General features: G+C 38.9%; 1 protein-coding gene across 1 annotated transcript in view; it reads right to left on the reverse strand.

The window, feature by feature from the left end:
* The window catches only part of ALOX5 (arachidonate 5-lipoxygenase), a 93,976-nt gene that overhangs the window by 33,650 nt on the left and 42,752 nt on the right, over nucleotides 1–17,574 (reverse strand). The window contains exons 7-10 of the mRNA XM_088153226.1: nucleotides 14,789–14,935; nucleotides 14,508–14,711; nucleotides 8,384–8,470; nucleotides 3,848–4,026 (exon numbers count right to left, since the gene is read on the reverse strand). Coding sequence (XP_088009352.1) covers nucleotides 3,848–4,026; nucleotides 8,384–8,470; nucleotides 14,508–14,711; nucleotides 14,789–14,935 — 617 coding nt within the window. The remainder of the gene's footprint in view (nucleotides 1–3,847; nucleotides 4,027–8,383; nucleotides 8,471–14,507; nucleotides 14,712–14,788; nucleotides 14,936–17,574) is intronic.

The raw sequence follows: 17,574 nt of genomic DNA on the forward strand, positions 1-17,574 counted from the left end.
TGTGGCAGGGGAAAAAAACACATTACAAGATGTAAAAGAAAGAGGAGGGCTGGGTTTACCTGATTTGAAATTATATTTTGCAGCTTTTGCTTAGTTTGGATGAAAGAGTGGATGTTGCTGAGAAACAGAAGGCTTTTGGAGTTAGAGAAACATGACCTAAGATTTCAGTGGCATGGATATTTACAGCACAACAAAGCTAAGGTTAATGTAGATTTTAAAAATCATTTTCTTAGACGTGCTATACTGAAAATATAGAATAGATAGAAATACAGGTTGTGCCCAAAAACACCTTTGTGGATCTCAGCACAAAAAACATTCTATAGACGAGAAATGATAAATAAATACAAATGGCTAACTTATTGTGAGATATTATAATTTGGTCAAGGGAAATATAAAAAAAAATCAAGAGATCTGGTGGCAGAAGGACATACTTGTCAATGGTTTTTTAATGTACAATTACTAGATAGATTAAAAGTAGACAAAAGAATCTTTGGTTTTGAACAGTGAAAGACTGAGTTTGAAATAGAATTGTGTACAAATGTTGAACATGTTATTGCTAAAATGTACAGATTTTTACTGAAATTTGAAATGGAGGAAGAACAAGTGAAAGTATGTATGATAAAGTAGGCTAAACATTTTGGTTACAATATACAAATGGAACGGTGATATGTGGATGAAAAGACTAAAATTTACATTATGTTATCATCTTAAAGAGAATTTTTATAAAATGATGCATCACTGGTATATGTCACTGGAGAAATTGTCTAGAATGTATAAAGGTATTTCAAATTCATGCTGGAAATGTGAACAACAAGAAGGGACATTTTAACATACTTGATAGATGTTTTTGACAAAAGCCAAAACATTTTGGATTCAAAAGCATACACTAATTCAGAAGATTTTAAAGATTAATATACAATTGAAACCAGAGGTTTTTCTTTTGGTACTGATAGACGAACAGTTGGAAAAAAATCATGGAACATTGCTTTTATTCATGATAATGGCAGCAAGATTATTATATGCACAAAGGTGGAAAGATTCGAAGCTACCCACAATGGAGGAGTGAATGGTGAAGATGATGGAACTTGCTGAGATGGCCAAATTGACTTCCCATAGAAGCGAATATATGTAGCTCAGGGTTGAACTGTGGAGTCCTTGGGGTTGTCTGAGCTTAGTGGTTTGCTTGCAGATGTTTCATTACCCGTCTAGGTAACATCTTCAAATTGACTTATTTGATCAGAGAAAAGACATTATCTACATTTATTGCTGACTGGAAACCCCTCAGACTTCTGGCGTGTAACAGAAAAAAATGAACTTATGATTTATGTTTTTGATGATTAGAAAATATATATTATAGAAAAAATAAGAACCATGTTGTAACCATAGAGTAAGAGGTAAATTTATACTTATAACTGCTGTAAAGAAAATCTGAAACTACTTCTTTATATTACTTTTCTTTTTCTGCACTTTTAGCTTTGTCTTTCTTTTCTTTTTTCTTTCTTCTTATTCTATATTAGTTTTTGTTAGTTTTTATATTTCTTTTTAAAAATTTTAATACAATTATATGAAAAAAAAAAGATGATGAGCCATTGCTCTATATTCAAAGAATTCACTCATATGTTTCTTTTAATTAGCATAACAGGTCATGGAGATACTTGGAATTTTTTGAAGTACACCACCAAACCTCCCTTGAAACTAATATGGGGATCTTATATGTATAGTGTTTTATCTTAAACCATTCTCTGAAGAAAAAAAATATTCTTTCTTTTTATTACAACAGAAATCTAACAAGTTAAGAAAGTAATATAAACTACATAGTTTAACATAACATCACATTCAAACAATCACATCCCTGACTTATTTCTACATCAGGGCTCATAAAGAATTACCAACTCTTTATGTACTGAGGGACATATTAGATGGTCAAGAGGGAAACAGAGCTTTCCTTTTTGCAGAGTTGACCTGATATGTTCCCATGTTTTCATAAGAACTCCAAGAAAGTAAAATAAGAAAATAATACACAATATAGCACACTTTAATACCATATGCCAACTTGTAAATTCTAAAGCTTACATTTCAATATAATCCCACACCAATTTATGCATAGTCTTACCCACTTTAGAGCACAACTGGCAAGGAAGAGGTTGAGGAAGTTGTTACATTCCCTTTGTGGTCACCTCTTCCTGTTTTGGGATTGACATCTTTCATGTGGAACTCATAGCATATATGTGTTTAAAGGAGTCTATTACAAAAGTATTGCCTGTTATGTCTGCATGCAGAGTTAACTATGAAAAGAATCTTTGGAGCATTATAATAGGGAATCTAGCCAAGGGGCTTTTCATCTTCTGAACTCTTGTTTTGGACCAGGTTGATACCTCCAGGGCTTCTACCTGAGTTTGCTACCTATGTTTTGTGCCTAAGTTAAGGCTTTGCCCATTAACATTTTTTTTTTAAATCAGCACCAAGCAAAGGGAGTTGGGAGCAATTAGTGAACACTAATTTCCTGGAAAGGAATGCATGGCTGATGAACTTTTTTTTTTAACATGATTCACTGACAAAATTAGCAAAACCCATAAAGATTTTATGCCTTTAATACACTGTACTACCTTCCCAGATTTTACTGATCTAATGCCATCAGATACCAAGTGAAGGAACATAGGGAATGTAGGCTGTTTTCTGTCAAACTCATCATTTTTCCTCCAAAATGCTACCTGGTGTTTGATTTGGCTTGTGCAAACAATGCTTTTTCTTTGGATATAGTGTATATTTCATGTACCAATATTTTCCTCCAACCAAAAGTTGTTATTCGATTTATATAGCCACCCATCTCATGTTTGTAACTCTAAGCAGCTTACAGTAAAATGGATAAAATATATAATATAAAAAAAATAAAACACATAGCAGCTGGGTATTCTCCAAACATCTATCAACACAGCCAGGAAGGTGGGCTCTGTCACACACCCAGGGCCCCTTGCTTGGGCTCAAAACTAAGTTTTCAAGGCCTTACAAAAAGCCAGCAGGAACCAGGCCAATCTAATATCAGACAGATGACGGTCCAAAGGGTGGGTGCCATGGCAGAAAAGGCTCTCCTTCTGGGCCCCACCAGCCAACACTCCTTAGCTGACATTACCCATAGCATGCTCCTCCTGCCTGATCAGGTATGAGGGGTAAAGACAATTGGGGGGAGATGGTCCCATAAGTAACCCAGCCCCAAACCATGAAGGGCTTTAAAAGTGACAACCAGCATCTTGAATTACACTAGAAGCCAATGCAGCTCACAGAGCAGTGGTGTCACATGCCCTAAATAACTGGTGCCATTAAGTGCCCATGCTACTGCATTCTGCACCAGTTGAAGCTTCTGAATACTCTTCAAGGGCAGCCCCATGTAGGGCGTTATTGCAACAGTCCAGTCTGAAGTTCATGAGGGCATGACCAGGGCCCCCCGGTCCAGAAATGAGAGCAACTGATTAACACCCCAAAGTTGTGCGAAGGCCTTCTTAGCCACAGCTGCTACCTGCTCCTTGTGCAGAGCTGCAAGTCCAGGAGGACCCTCAGATTACATATCGGTCTGGTGCAATGCCATCCCATCCAGAAGTCTGAGCATTTGACTGTTTGGGATCTGTACTTAGGTGGCTGTATTGTTACTATAGCTTGCAGAAATAGAGCACCCATCCCTGCAGTAATTTAAAGTTATCTGGAGTAAAATAGAATAGAATACACAGGCATTGGCTACACAAAGAATGAGCTATATAGACTCATCTTTTCTAACTATACTACATAATTTTTGCTGCTTTCTAAAATCTTAATAAAATTAAAATCTTAACCAGACATTATTTCAACCTTTTACCTTCTGATTGCATTCCACACTTTAACTCCATCATCCCGATAGTAGTAGTATGGAATATCCTCACTGCTTTCCATATGTCTTGACTTAATTTCTTCAGGAAAGCAGAGAGAGTTGTAGGTAAGATGTTTCATTGCTCGCTGGACCATTTGCACATGCCCACCTCCTCCAGTGGCATTTGCCTTTAGCAACCAAAACAAATAATACAGGGCATTAAGAAAAACACAGTTGAGAAGGATCTCACATTCCTAAGATCAATAGTCATACAAAAGTATGTGATGATGCAGCTTGGACCACTGGCCTTATGAAGCCATGATATAGCAGAGGATCTCTGTATGTGTGCTGCTCCAGCTTCCATACAGGATTGTTTTTCATATTCAAGGCTTAGCCACTCAACTTCTCCAAGTTTTTCAAAGAAACCTTACAAGCTAGTTACACTAAGGAAAAAAAAAAAAGAACAAGGAAAGAAATATTTGTATTTAGTCATTTAATGGGGTGAGGTTTTTCCTCTTCTATAGAGAATAAGAAATCTAGAGGCTAAGTGATAAAATGGGTACCACCTGAGATAGTAGAACATACTTATTAGGTCTATGCATGCTTTGGAAACTATTCAGAAGTGCTTTGAATCTTGCATGAAGATATGCTCATTTTTGTGAATCTAGAAGGAAGAGCTGGGTGGCTGAAAGTCAGAAGTATGTGTTTAACTTTTCTTAAACTGGATAAGCAGTGAAAATCTTTCAAATCAATTGTTCTACTTCAACAAGTTAGGAGCTGAGATAGGGAGGTCACAGTAATCTTGCAGTTGTTCCATCTATGAGCATTCTGGTTGATTTCTAGGAGCAGTTGCTTTTTTCTGTAGTACACAGTGATAGTTGACGTCATAGGACAGGTTGTCAGAATGCTGCAGTTCTCTGCTGCACTTTTAACCCCTTGATTGCCATGGAGGGTTTGCAGATCAAGGATTGTTGGAAGCTAACCACTTGACTGCAGTGTCATTTAGCCATTGCAGTATAAATATCAGAGTTTCTACAGACAATAGGCAGACCTCAAAGAAAGTTTGAGTGATATAGTTGTGGGAGATAAAGGAGAATATCCACTACTTTCCTGCTCCCGAGAGTGGCTTGGGCTGGAACTTTGGAGTGTCGGGGAGAAGACCTGTCTTGTTATTGGCTTCTGTGTTTTCATATTCTTTGGGGGTGAAGGGGATCCTGAAGCTGTAAATCTGTTTGTGTTATCTCTGTGCTGGGGAGATAGGAATGAATCCTTATCCGTTTCTCTGCTTTATTGGATTTATGGGCCCCAGTTTTATTACTGAGACTGGTCCGGGTTCTTTTCTTGGCATGCTTAGGCCAAAGGGACAGAGCCAGAAGGGGTAAGGCTGGTCACAAATTGGGAGCTTATTTCAGGAGCTGCTAGTTTGTTGCCATCTTGGCTCAATTATGAAGGAAATTATGAAGGAAAAATGTGTCCAGGAAGGATGGGAAATCCTATTAATTGAGATATTGAAGGCACAAAACAGTTTGTACAAGAAGGAAAAAAAGAAGAAATCTGAAAAAGCCAACATGAATACAAACAGCTGTTTAAAATTCTAAAGAGAAAAAGGGGCACATAGGAAATCAAAGGAGAGGCATATCACTAAAGGAGAATGCAAGGTAGTTTGCAGAATATGTAGGAATTTTGTCAGAAAGTCTAATCAGAATGTGCTGCAACTTGTGCTAGGCCTATGAAGTAGACCAAATCAGGACTCCATACTTTATTGAGATAGGCTATGGCGACAGAATCTTGCAAATCTGTGTTTTCCCTTTCTTCCCTCTTAGACCCCTGGAAATCAGGGAGGAGCCAGTCTGAGTCTTTTTCTAATACTTTCCTGCCCCCCCCCCGGCTTAACATATGCTTCTTCTGCACCTGTTGCTGTCTTAACAGCTTCTGGATGCCTTCTTCAAGGTCACCTCCATGTCCATTTCCTTCTCCCTACAGCTTGTGAGAAAATGTCCAAAGAAATACTTTTTATGCTTTGTCATAAACAGAACTAACAGCAAACAGGCAATAGGTCTGTGTGAGGAGAAAGTGGTGAATGAATGCAAAACTTCTTACCTCCTATTTTGCATATATTTTGTTTCAGAACGGAAATAGAGCCCTATCTGGTCATTGCTGAGCAGGTGGGGGAAGAAGGGAACTGCAGTTTGGGGTAGATAAGGAGAAAATAAGAGAAAACTTAACTAATTTAAATTAATTCAAGTATCCAGGCTGAGATTATTACATTCTAGGATTGTGAAGGAACTAGCAGAAATTATTGCCAAACCGCTCTTGAGCTTCTGGAACACTTGGTGAGGTCCGAGAAGACAGGAGGAAAGCAAATGTCATCAATGGTCAAAAAAATGGAAAAGGAAGTCCAGGGAAACTACAGACCTTTCAGCTGCACATCTATACTGGCAAGGTCTTTGAAAAGATAATCAAGCAGCACATTTGTGAACATATAAATAGACATCTTACAATTAACAGGAGCTAGCTTGGGTTTGTAGCAAACAAACTGTGCCACACTAGCTTAACTCCATTAACAGAGTTACTAGCTTAGTAGATCAGGGGAATATTTATAGTGCATCTGGATTTAAACAAAGATTTAGACAGTCTCCCAGAATTTAGATATTCTCTTAATAAAATGGTTAAATGTGGGCTAGACGATATGCGTATGAACTGATATTTTTATGGGGGGGCCTTGATATGTTTTATTTCTTTTTGGAGGTTTTATGGATTGAGTATATTTTTATTTTGTTTACCACCCAGAGTTTCATTGGATAATTGGATGACCATATAAATGGAATGAATGAATGAATGAATGAATGAATGAATGAATGAATGAATGAATGAATGAATGAATGAATGATACTACTGTTACATGGATTGAGAACTGATTGAATGACAGTACCAAACAAGTGTGCATTAATATTTCTACTTCAGCTTAAGAGAAAGTATCACAGAGATTTATCAATTAAATTGGATGAGTTGTTCAGAGGATACAAGTTTGCATATGACACAAGCAGGGTGGGGGTAGCTAATACTTTGTAGGAGAGACAGAGAAAATTCAAAAAGTTGTAAGGCTTGAGCAGTGGGTTTAAAATGAAAAGGATAGAATTTAATAAGGAGAAATTTAAAGTTCCTCAGCTGGGTAGGAAAAATGTAAGGTACAAGTATTGGATGGGGAAACCCACCTTAGCAGCAGTACATGTAAAAGGGATCTGGGTGTCCTTGTTAACCTCAAGTTAAACATGAGCCAGGAGTGTGATGCAGCTGCTAAATAGGCAAAGCCTATTTAGAAGACATTAAGAAGAGCATAGATTCCAGACCATAAGATGTAATTGTTCCCTTCTACTGGCAAGACCCTGGTGAGATCCCACTTTGAATGCTATGTCCCAGTTCAAAAAAGACAGTGATATATTGGAGCAAGTTCAGAGGAGGGTTACCAAGAAAACCAAGCACTACAAGGAACAATGAATGAGTTTGGATATATTTAGTCTACAGAGAAGACATCTGAGGAAGATATGATAGCAGTCTTGAAATATTTTAAGCAGATTTATATTCTATGGCTGGTGTGGGTCTTCCGGGCTGTGTGGCCGTGTTCTTGAAGTTTTGTTTCCTAACGTTTCGCCAGCACCTGTGACCGGCATCTTCAGAGTGCAGGAGCACAGACAGGAGCAGTTCTCTCTGTGCCCCTGCTCCTGTCTGTGTTCTGCACTCTGAAGATCCCGGTCACAGGTGCTGGCGAAACGTTAGGAAACAAAACTTCAAGAACACGGCCACACAGCCCGGAAGACCCACACCAGCCATCGTATGCCGGCCGTGAAAGCCTTCGACAATACACAGATTTATATTCTACTGCCCCAGAGGGCAGAACTAAAATCAGTGGGTTAAAACTACAAGGAAGTAGGTTCAAGCTAGATGTCAAGAGGAACAATCAACCAGTAGAATGGATTGCCACATGAAATGGTGAGTTTTAATTTGCTGGAGGTCTTCAAACCTCCAGACAGTCAGTCAGAGTTGCTCTAGTGGATCCTGCTCTGAATAGCAGGTTGGACTAGATGACCTTTAAGATAATTTCCAACTCAGGGAGGGAGGGAGGTCTCAGTCTCTTTGTAATGCCATCCTGCCTCTCTGGACTTAAAACATATATTCATGTGAAATGGATGGATAGGAAGAACTACATGGAATGTTTTTCCTTGTAGCTGGGGTTAAGAATTCCTGCTATCTTCCAGACCTATGTAAGTAAAATCATCAAACCTTTTCTCCCAGAAACCACCTGGAAGAAGGTTAGTAGTGTGTGCGCCTTCAAGTCAGTCTTGATTCCTGACAACTGCGTGGATGAATCCATTTTCCTTGGCAAGGTTTTTTAGAAGTGGTTTGCTATTGCCTACTTCCTGGGGTTGAAAGTGACTGACCCAAGGTCACTCAGCTGGTTTTGTGCCTAAGGCAGGACTAGAACTCATGGATCTCCTAGTTTCTAGCATGATCCCTTCACCACTACACCAACCTGGCTCATCTTACCTTGTCAAAAAGTCCATATTCACAGATAAGCTGCTCTCGGGCTTTGGTGTTTATAGCTATTGTAAACCGTACATGAGGTATCAGGAGCTAAAAAGCAGAAGAAAAAATAGATTAGAATGAAAAGCTTTTTATAACTTTCTAAATATCATAGTAAGAGTTAGAAAGGGCTATGTCATGAGCAGGGCTGAGCCTGTAAACTGGAAGGCTGGAGCTCTCAAACCTTTTCTCCCAGAAACCATCTGGAAGAAAGTTAATAGCTTGGTAGTTCCCACTGCCAACCATCTATCTTCCAAGAGGGTATTGTTTGGTGTTCTTCTGGTTAATCTCTGATGTGTGTGACACAGAAGGCTCACAAATCCTGCTGCCTTTCTAGTGAGTAAAAAAGGTAAAAAAAAAAAAAATGAAATAATTGCTTACCACCTACTTCAGAGCCTGTTGATAACAGATACAAAAAAATTGATATCACATTTCCTTCTATGTAGTTATTTATCAATTTTCTAACTAAAAGTTACACAAAAGTAATACAGCCAATACTGTACTTCTCTTCTTCCCTTCTGTCTTTTCCATTTTACATATCTGGCATTTTTAAAAACAGACTTAAGTAGCACTCCCTCCTCCATTTTTTCCACACAGTTGTGAAAGGTACAATGGGCCCAAAGTCACCTAGTGAGCTTCCATGGCTGAGGACTGATAAAATTGGCATTGCACATACCAGTTTATATGTACGTGTAAAAACCCATTTCCCTTATATTGTCATCCAGCAAAAAGACTCTGCTGACTAGCAATAGCCACTTGCCTTTCAAGAACCTCAGAGAGAAATTATTGGGAAAGATCATAGAGCATTTATTTATTTATAGATGAATGAATCCATTTGTATACCACCAACTTCAGGCACCTTAAGTTGTTACAGTAAGCTCCGAGTTTCCATCTTATTTTAACTGTTTGATCCCAATTACAATTAAATGTTGGAGGTGCAACGTGTAGTAAGCAAACTCAATCCATGTTTTGGAAAGCAATCAAATATTTTATTTAGAATATTTTACAAATCAGATAAACGATTTCTGCTTAATGAGGTTCTCTTAATGATATAAAATTATAAAGCATCTAATAAAGAAAATATTAATATATCAATTAATCACATGCTGCTAAAAAGACAAATTAAATTGCACTAAGATTACATAACATTTGCCTACCTACTCCTAGTAGAGAAGCTAAGCGATAAAATGTTATTGAGGAGAGGAGAGGAGAGGAGAGGAGAGGAGAGGAGAGGAGAGGAGAGGAGAGGAGAGGAGAGGAGAGGAGAGGAGAGGAGAGGAGAGGAGAGGAGAGATCTCCAGCACCAATGCCCAAAACTCAGTCTTGGATCCATGTCAGGCGGCCATAGAAGGACTCAATCCACTTACATGGAGAGACGGCCCCCATGGCGTCTGCCAAATATAGTAAGGCCAGAGTACCCTGACTGTACTGACTATCACAGTGTGTATACATCCCCTCAAGTGATAACAGTTAAAAATGCAGAATAAATTTGTCAGAACCTGCAGCAATCAAAGTATATATCATCTAGAGGACTGTTTTATTAGTATAGTAAATGGCATTTGTATACTTTGATTATAGGGAATGTTTTCCTAGCTTGCTTTGATTCTGCCATTCTCATTGGGGGGGGGGGGGAGTGAAAGAAGACAGAGCCGGAGGAAGATTGAAGGCCAGGAAGAAGACGTGTTATCGGGGTTAGGAATGCACAAGGTCACACCTCTGTGAGAACCAAAAGTGGCACCTAGAATGAGGTGGGGGGACTACGGGGGTAAAAGTAGAGGGAAAATTATGCAGCCTTTAGTTTTAGCAATGCTTTGCTTAGAGCTGTATGTATCCTCCACTAAATGAAATCTTTTCTGAATCTACTTTGGATTTCAAGAGATTTTTCTGTAAAATAATAATTTAAAAAATGTAAAATAATAATTAAAAAGTGTGTGTGTGTATATATGTGTACACACACACACACACACAAACCATGCAGCAATAGCAAGTAATTTACCTTAAGTCCGAGACTATTATTGTAAAACAAATACCTTGATGTATGCTCTTGCTTCATTTTTTCATTTTATTATATATTCATTATATTTAATTTTGAAAGTCAAATAATTATAATGCTTGTAACATTAACATTTGAAATTGTAATTAATATTTATAAAATATCAATTTTTTCTCCTTTTCACTTATTTACATTTAATACTCTAAGGCACTTACATAATAGAATTTAAGTATATTATATAAATATATCGAAATAACATATTGTTCTGAAATTGAGAAAATGGAGCAATAGATGATCTATATGGCTTTAATAATAATACTTAATATTAAATATTTAAATATTTAATAATAATATGGATTGAGCTAGTTTTATATTAACATTTTATGGATATACTTTTAGTTTCTACAAACGTTACTCATTTATTCATTATCCTATGTATTTTTTTCTGATTTTATTAGAACTGCTATATTTTTAGTTGTACTTTATCATATCTTCTGGCTGTTATATCTATCAATAAATATATATAATTAAAAAAATTACTGGCCAGTCCTGATTTTCAAAAAAATAAAATAAAGAAAAAAGAAATATTCTGAAAAGAAGGAAAGACAGACAGACAGACCCAAAAATCTAAAGCCACTCAGTCTTACTAGGGTTGAGCTGAAGCCTGTTGTTCCCCATCCAGACCGCCAAAGCCTCCGGTCCAATACAGGTCCTCCACGGCATATATCTCCATGGGCTGGGGTGCAGGTATATAACTGGTAGCAACCACATACTGATGATACCTTACCCCGAACTGATGGATGAGCTCACCCAGCAGCTTCATGGAGATGTTAAACAGGACAGGAAAGAACACCAAGCCCTGTGGCACCCCACATAGGGGCTGTGGGGTGGACCTCTCTCTCCATCAACACTGACTAGAACTGGCCCCAGAGGAAAGAAGAGAACCAGCACAACACAGCACTGCCCACCCCTAACCCCTGAAGCCAATCTAGAAGGATACCATGATTGATGGTATTGAAAACTACTGAGAAGTTAAGAAGAGTAAGGATAGACACACCACCGCCATCCCACTCCTGCCAGAGGCCATCCAAGAGTGCAATCAATGCTAGCTTGGTCCCATACCTAGGCCTGTATTCTGACTGAAGGGATCCAGATAATCTGCTTCTTCCAGAGTTCTTTGATGTTGCTGTGCAACCATCTTCTCTGCAACCTTTCCTAAAAATGAAAGGTTAGCAACTGGATGAAGATTGCCCAGCACCACCAAGTTTATGGCTTCTTGAGGAGGGGGTGGACTACCACCTCCTTAAGAGATGGTGGAACTACTCCCTTTCTGAAAGAGGAATTAACTACCCAACCACATGTCACCTCCTGAGAGGCCTTAGCCAACCAGGAGGAACATGGATCTATAAGGCAGAAGCTATCTCCCATTTAGATATCTTCATTACCCATTTTGAGGCTGGTTGTTATACATTGTCAATAGTTTGGTCTTCTTTATATTTAATCCCATTTTTTCACTATGTTCCTTGACTTTTATTAGTAGACCATGCAGATCCTTGGATTTTCAGTTATTAGAGTAGTGCACAGCACAGGTTATTGATATTTCTTCTTCTAGTTTTAAAACCATATTCCTCCTCTTCCACTCCAGCCTCCCTTAATATATATTCAGCATATAAATTGAATAAATAAGGGGAGAGTATACAGCCTTGTCTCACACCTTTGCCAACCAGAAGGCAGTTTGTTTTGACATGTTCTATCCATATTGTGGCTTCCTGGCCTAAATACAAGTTTCTCATGAGGACAATGAGATGATAGGCCATAATAACAGAATCTTGCAAGTCTGATTCTGCTGTTCCTCCTTTACCTTATTATACTTCAGTGAACTAGGGAGTTGTCTGCCAGAGCCACTTCTGAATATATTCTCTGAATATATTCCTAGTAGCTGCAGCATCACAAATAATTCTGAGTGAGCAACTTGCTCCAATGATGGGCAAGACCAGAATGAAGAACTGTGTATTTTGAGAGGCAAAATTCTCTTCTTTGCATCCCCTCCTTCCAAATTGGAAAATATAGGAGGAGATGATAAATACATTCTCTCTTTGGAATTTATCAACTGTTCATTTTGTCAAGAACCCAGGCTGGGACACTACCTAAACTGACATATTGGCTCCATCAATTGTGGAGTTCTTGGAAACTGAGTATTGTATGTTGAATCATTCCCAGAGTCTTTTTTCCTTTATTTTACTGTTCTTACTTTTGAAGTGGAAGCCACCGAGTTATTTGGAAGGCAGGCAGCCTCTAAATAAAACAAAAAATAAAAAAATAAACTGAGCTTGAAGAATGCAATTTGGTTTTTGTCATGGTCCAGGACTTAGACAACCCTGAATCTGAAGAAGCTGCTCCAGCTGAACCAGTGGAATGCCAGCCTCAGGAGATACCAAGCTAGGAATCACCTGAGGCTGATCAAATACAGGAAGGATTAGAACAGCTGGTGGAGTTAGATAATGAAATAGGCCTTGGCGAGCAAATTGGAGAGCAGAGCAAAAACACAGTAAGTCTTCTTGTCAATCAAGGGTGTGACTGCCTTAAATAAAAACAGCTGGCTGCAGCCATATAAGAGAGGCAGCTCTGACCCATGTTTCTTTGTTGGAAATAATTATTTGATCTTCTGTGTCTGGTGTGTCATGGCCTTCTGCTTGTGGAAGAAACCTGAAGTTCTGACTCTTGAACTGGCTGATGAACCTTGCTTGGCTCTCTGAACTTTGGATTCTATCTCGACTACTCTTCTGTAGAAAGTGAAATCTGCTTAGGGAAGCCTTATCTCCAAGGCCCTGATTTATGCTCCTTTGCTTGTCTGATTTGACTACTTAGCCTTGAGTAAATTGCTAACAACTGTGTGTGTGTGTGAAACTTGAAGGGCAGTTCTAGCATCCTGGACCTGTATATCCACTTTTATCTGCTAGCATAATTGTTTCTCAGTTACTGTGTACTCAGTTGCTGGCACTCAAGTCAAATAAAGGCATGCTTGGGAGCATAAGAAATGAACTGCATGTAAGTGAATAAAAACAGTTAACATACTATATCTAAGTCATCTGGATTTAGAATAATATGACACTCGACTACTTATACTTAGTTCCCATGCCATATCTTCCTACTGATTTGCTAGATCTTGCAGAACCAAAAAGAAAAAAAAACTCTTGTTATGCTCAGATTATCCTCTCTCTATTTTTTTTTCAGTGCCTTTGAGTCAGTTTTGATTCCTGGTGACTGCCAGGACAATGTCAGGTTCGGTCAGCACGGGGCTTCAGGGAAGCACGGGGCTTCAGGGAAGCACGGGGCTGCAGGGAAGCTCGCAGCCAGACCACGCGGAATCTACCGGCGGTAGCTAGCGGGGAAAAGAGGAACTGAAAGCGCCGCTAATTAACGGGCCACCTGCGCCCAGCCAAACAGGAAAACCGCAGCGGAAGCTTTTAACTATAAACTGATAACGGCGCGAGCCAGCAATGAACGGGGCCGCAGGCAGCGAAACAAGATCGCAACGCAGCACAGAACCCGCGGGCTTGCACGTAACGGGGAGGAACCAACCCAGCCGGAGGGGGACTGGCAATCAAGGACAATGGACCCTGACCGATCCTGCCATCATGAACAATCAAGGGGGATTATTGGGGGCCAAATATCCGCAGCTGCAACGTGATCGCGGGGCGGGAAAAAGCGCGGGAAGGGGGGAATATAACAAGTGATTCAATTGTACCAAGCCAGTCCTGGCTTTGCTTGTGACTACTACGTTACGCATGAGTAAACCTTCTTTGTGAACCACACGTGTCACGAGAGTTTCTCTGTCGAACGGGGCAAACCTTACAGACAAGTCCTTGTAGTTTTCATGACAAGATTTCAGAAGTGGTTTCCCATTGCCTTCTTTCTAGGGCCGAGAGATAGAGAGTGACTGGCCTAAAGTCACCCAGCTGGCTTTGTGCCTAAGGTGAGCTAGAACTCATGGTCTCCTGGTTTTTAGTCTAGTGCCTTAACCACTACACCAAACTGGCCTTATAATATAGATTATAATATAAAATAGATTATCCTAGTATCCTAATAACCCACCTTAAAGAGAGGATGGACTGCAGGCAATTGTCGGAACATGGCCACTGCAAAAACCTCTGAAATTAAGTGAGTCCGAAGCAGATGAGTAACAGTCTGATGCATATGGAAATCAGAAGAACGTACCCATATTTTGGCTAATAACCAGTCATACTTAGCATCAGATGGAAGGAAAATAGGATTGCTTGGTTCAGGAGCTTGATTTATCTGAAAAGTTTAATAGAATAGTTAACACCTTCAATAATAATCAAAATGTTATTTTGATTGGATAAACCCAAAATTACCTGAATTGCAATAGGGACAATCTTATTCTCTAAATTCTTATACAATAAACAGATAGGAGCAGCCAAATACTGTACTGTGCAGGGATCTGTCTTATTGACTTCAACACCATCTAGAAGTTCATAGTCCACAATGAAAACATTTCCTTGCTGCCAGGAAAAAAAAAAAAAGATATGCAGCTTAATTGAGATGTAAAAATAATTCTGGAAGCATTAAATATTCTATCTTTGGAATGCTTATGTCACAAACGTATTATAAATAAGAAAATGAATAATAGGCTAAACAATTTAACTACTTCTGCCAGTCCCCCCCCATACACACATACACACAAACACAAATCAATATATTTTATCACGATCACAGATCAGAAAACCACACACATATATTCTCCTGCTAAGTTTAAAAATAATCTGTTACACTGGAGCTCCCAAGCAGCATAGCAGTATTGCTCTTTGAATTGGCTTTGCTCTTCTTTGTCCATCTTGATAACAATTGCACAGAATGCAAGAGTGTCCACCCACAGCTTATACTCTGTTTTCAAATTATCTGTATTAATGTTCAGAGGTTGGGGAGCACCAAGAATGTTCCAGGAACCCATCTTGTCGCCAATGGTGTTCTTTCATATATGGTTCTTGACACAGACTTCAGTGGAAATTGTAACTTAAAATTATTATGTAATTCTTTCAGACATGCCACTCTCAGAGTTCATTTTGTCTCCTTCTCCACTCCCTTCTTAAGCCCCTCCTCTTCCTGTCTGCTTCAGACCTCTAGTACTGCACTAAACATATGTGTAGCTCTTCAAAAGGTACAGTTTCTCGACTTTCAGGTAAGTAATGGCAGATTGAAGACAGCTCCACGTGAGCAGAGCTGACAGCCATGGCAGAAAGAGGAGCTGGTGAAGGGATTGGCTCCTTGGAACCTCTCTCCAGATCAAGAAGAGGATTAAGATCACCCACAAGTTTGCTCCTTACATAGGTTCACCCATGAAGAGATCGCAAAATAGCAATCTCTGCCGGGTTTCAGAGCTCTGGGAGCCAGTTGAAAATCATCTTGCCTAAGCTGTGGCTTGGTGTCTTCAAATGGACACTGGGTTTGTCCACTTCCTTTCTTAACTACTTTAGGAAATTACTTATTATCAACCTTTTGGGTGTTAATAACTTTCTGAAGGGCAAGTTTCATCACACCAGGAGAGCTTCCTTCTCTCTTGGATGAAGGAAGTTTTATGTAAGTTTCATGATTAAATAGAAACAAATTAATTTTGGGGAAACAGCAAAAGAGTATCTAGAATGTTGATTTTGGAAAGTTAAGGGGCCAGATGGTCTTGAAAGAATATTTCTTCTGGGTTGATTAAAATTTTATAAAAGTATATATGAAGATTTTGAAATTAACTGTAAGAAATCCTCCTGTGGGAAAGTTTTGCTCACTGGAGAATAAATATATGGTAAGAGGGGACTTTGAAGGTTGAGTAGAGTAACCAGAAAGAACTAGAGATTACAATTAAAGGGGAAGAGACCTATTAATACAATGGAGTAATATTATTTGACTATAGAAAAAATTAAAGCTGTCTGGGAACAATGTATTCAGAAATTACTTTCAAGATTGTCCTCTACTATAGAAATGGAAACAGAAGAGCTAGGAGGCGGAGCTGGCGTCGCGGCGGTACGGTATGCGATCTTGAGCTCCCAAGATCGCAGCCGATATCTCCGATGCTGGATGGTCCTGAAGGACCCTAGCTGTCTCATAGAGACGGCGATTATATAGGGCACGTCCTGTAGATCCCAGGGACATCGCAAAGTCCCGGGTTGATCCAGGAGAAGCCCATAAAACCAGCGATGGAGTGGCAGCCATTAAGACTGCAAAAGCCGGGACAGCTCCAAAACGGAAGAAGAAAGACAAAGTGTGTCAACCGGGTGAGATGGACTTTTACTATCTAACTTTTCTTAGAGAACACCCTAAGTAATTTAGTGGCAGTAGCTCATTTTTTGTTAGAAGTTCTGGTTTTTTTTCCCACCTTCCCTTTAGTTGGATTTTTAAAGAGACTTAGCTTTTTTCTCCTTCCTTTTTTTTATTTTTTATTTTTTATTTGTATATTATTGGATTAAGGTAGACAAGTGCCTGAAGATTTTTTTCCCTTTTCCCTTCCTTTCCCTTTCCCTTTCCCTTTTTCCCTTTTTATTGTTTTTTATTTTTATCTTTTGGAGTAGTAGCTGTGGTTTTTGCCTTTTTTCTTTCCTCCTTTTTTCTTTTCTGCAGTTTTAAGCACCAAGATAAGCAGGAAAATAATAGCCCCAACTTCATCAACATCAGTAGTTTCCTCCTCACCACCTGGGAGACAATGCTCAATCCAGACAATGTTACAACATGAAAAAGAGAAGGAAGTGACATTGCAGGCAATTATGCAAGAAATCCAGAAGATTGGAAAGAGGATGGAGAATATTGAGCATAGAATTGAAAAGACAGATGAAAGTATACAACAGATGATGATAAAATGTGAGGAGAGATTCAAGAAAATCGAAGATGAAGACATACAAAGAGATAAGAAAATTGGAGATATCAATACTCGATTGAGTGAAGTCGAAAAAGGCAGGAGTGAACTATTAGGATGGGAAATTGATAAATCAGAATACTATTTGAGATTCCAAAATATAGAGGAAGAAAAAGGTGAAAATCTTGCGGAAACAATGACAGAAATATTGGCAGAAGCATTGGAGATAACTAAAGAGAAGATGATGGATGGGATGGATGAATTTTTTCGTGTTTACACAAGATATGCAATGAGAAATAAATT

The sequence above is a fragment of the Python bivittatus genome, unplaced genomic scaffold, assembly GCF_059951505.1.
Source record: "Python bivittatus isolate LINGU-HERP-01145 unplaced genomic scaffold, Pbiv_v1 ctg000700_np1212, whole genome shotgun sequence".
In the NCBI taxonomy this organism is placed as follows: Eukaryota; Metazoa; Chordata; class Lepidosauria; order Squamata; family Pythonidae; genus Python; species Python bivittatus.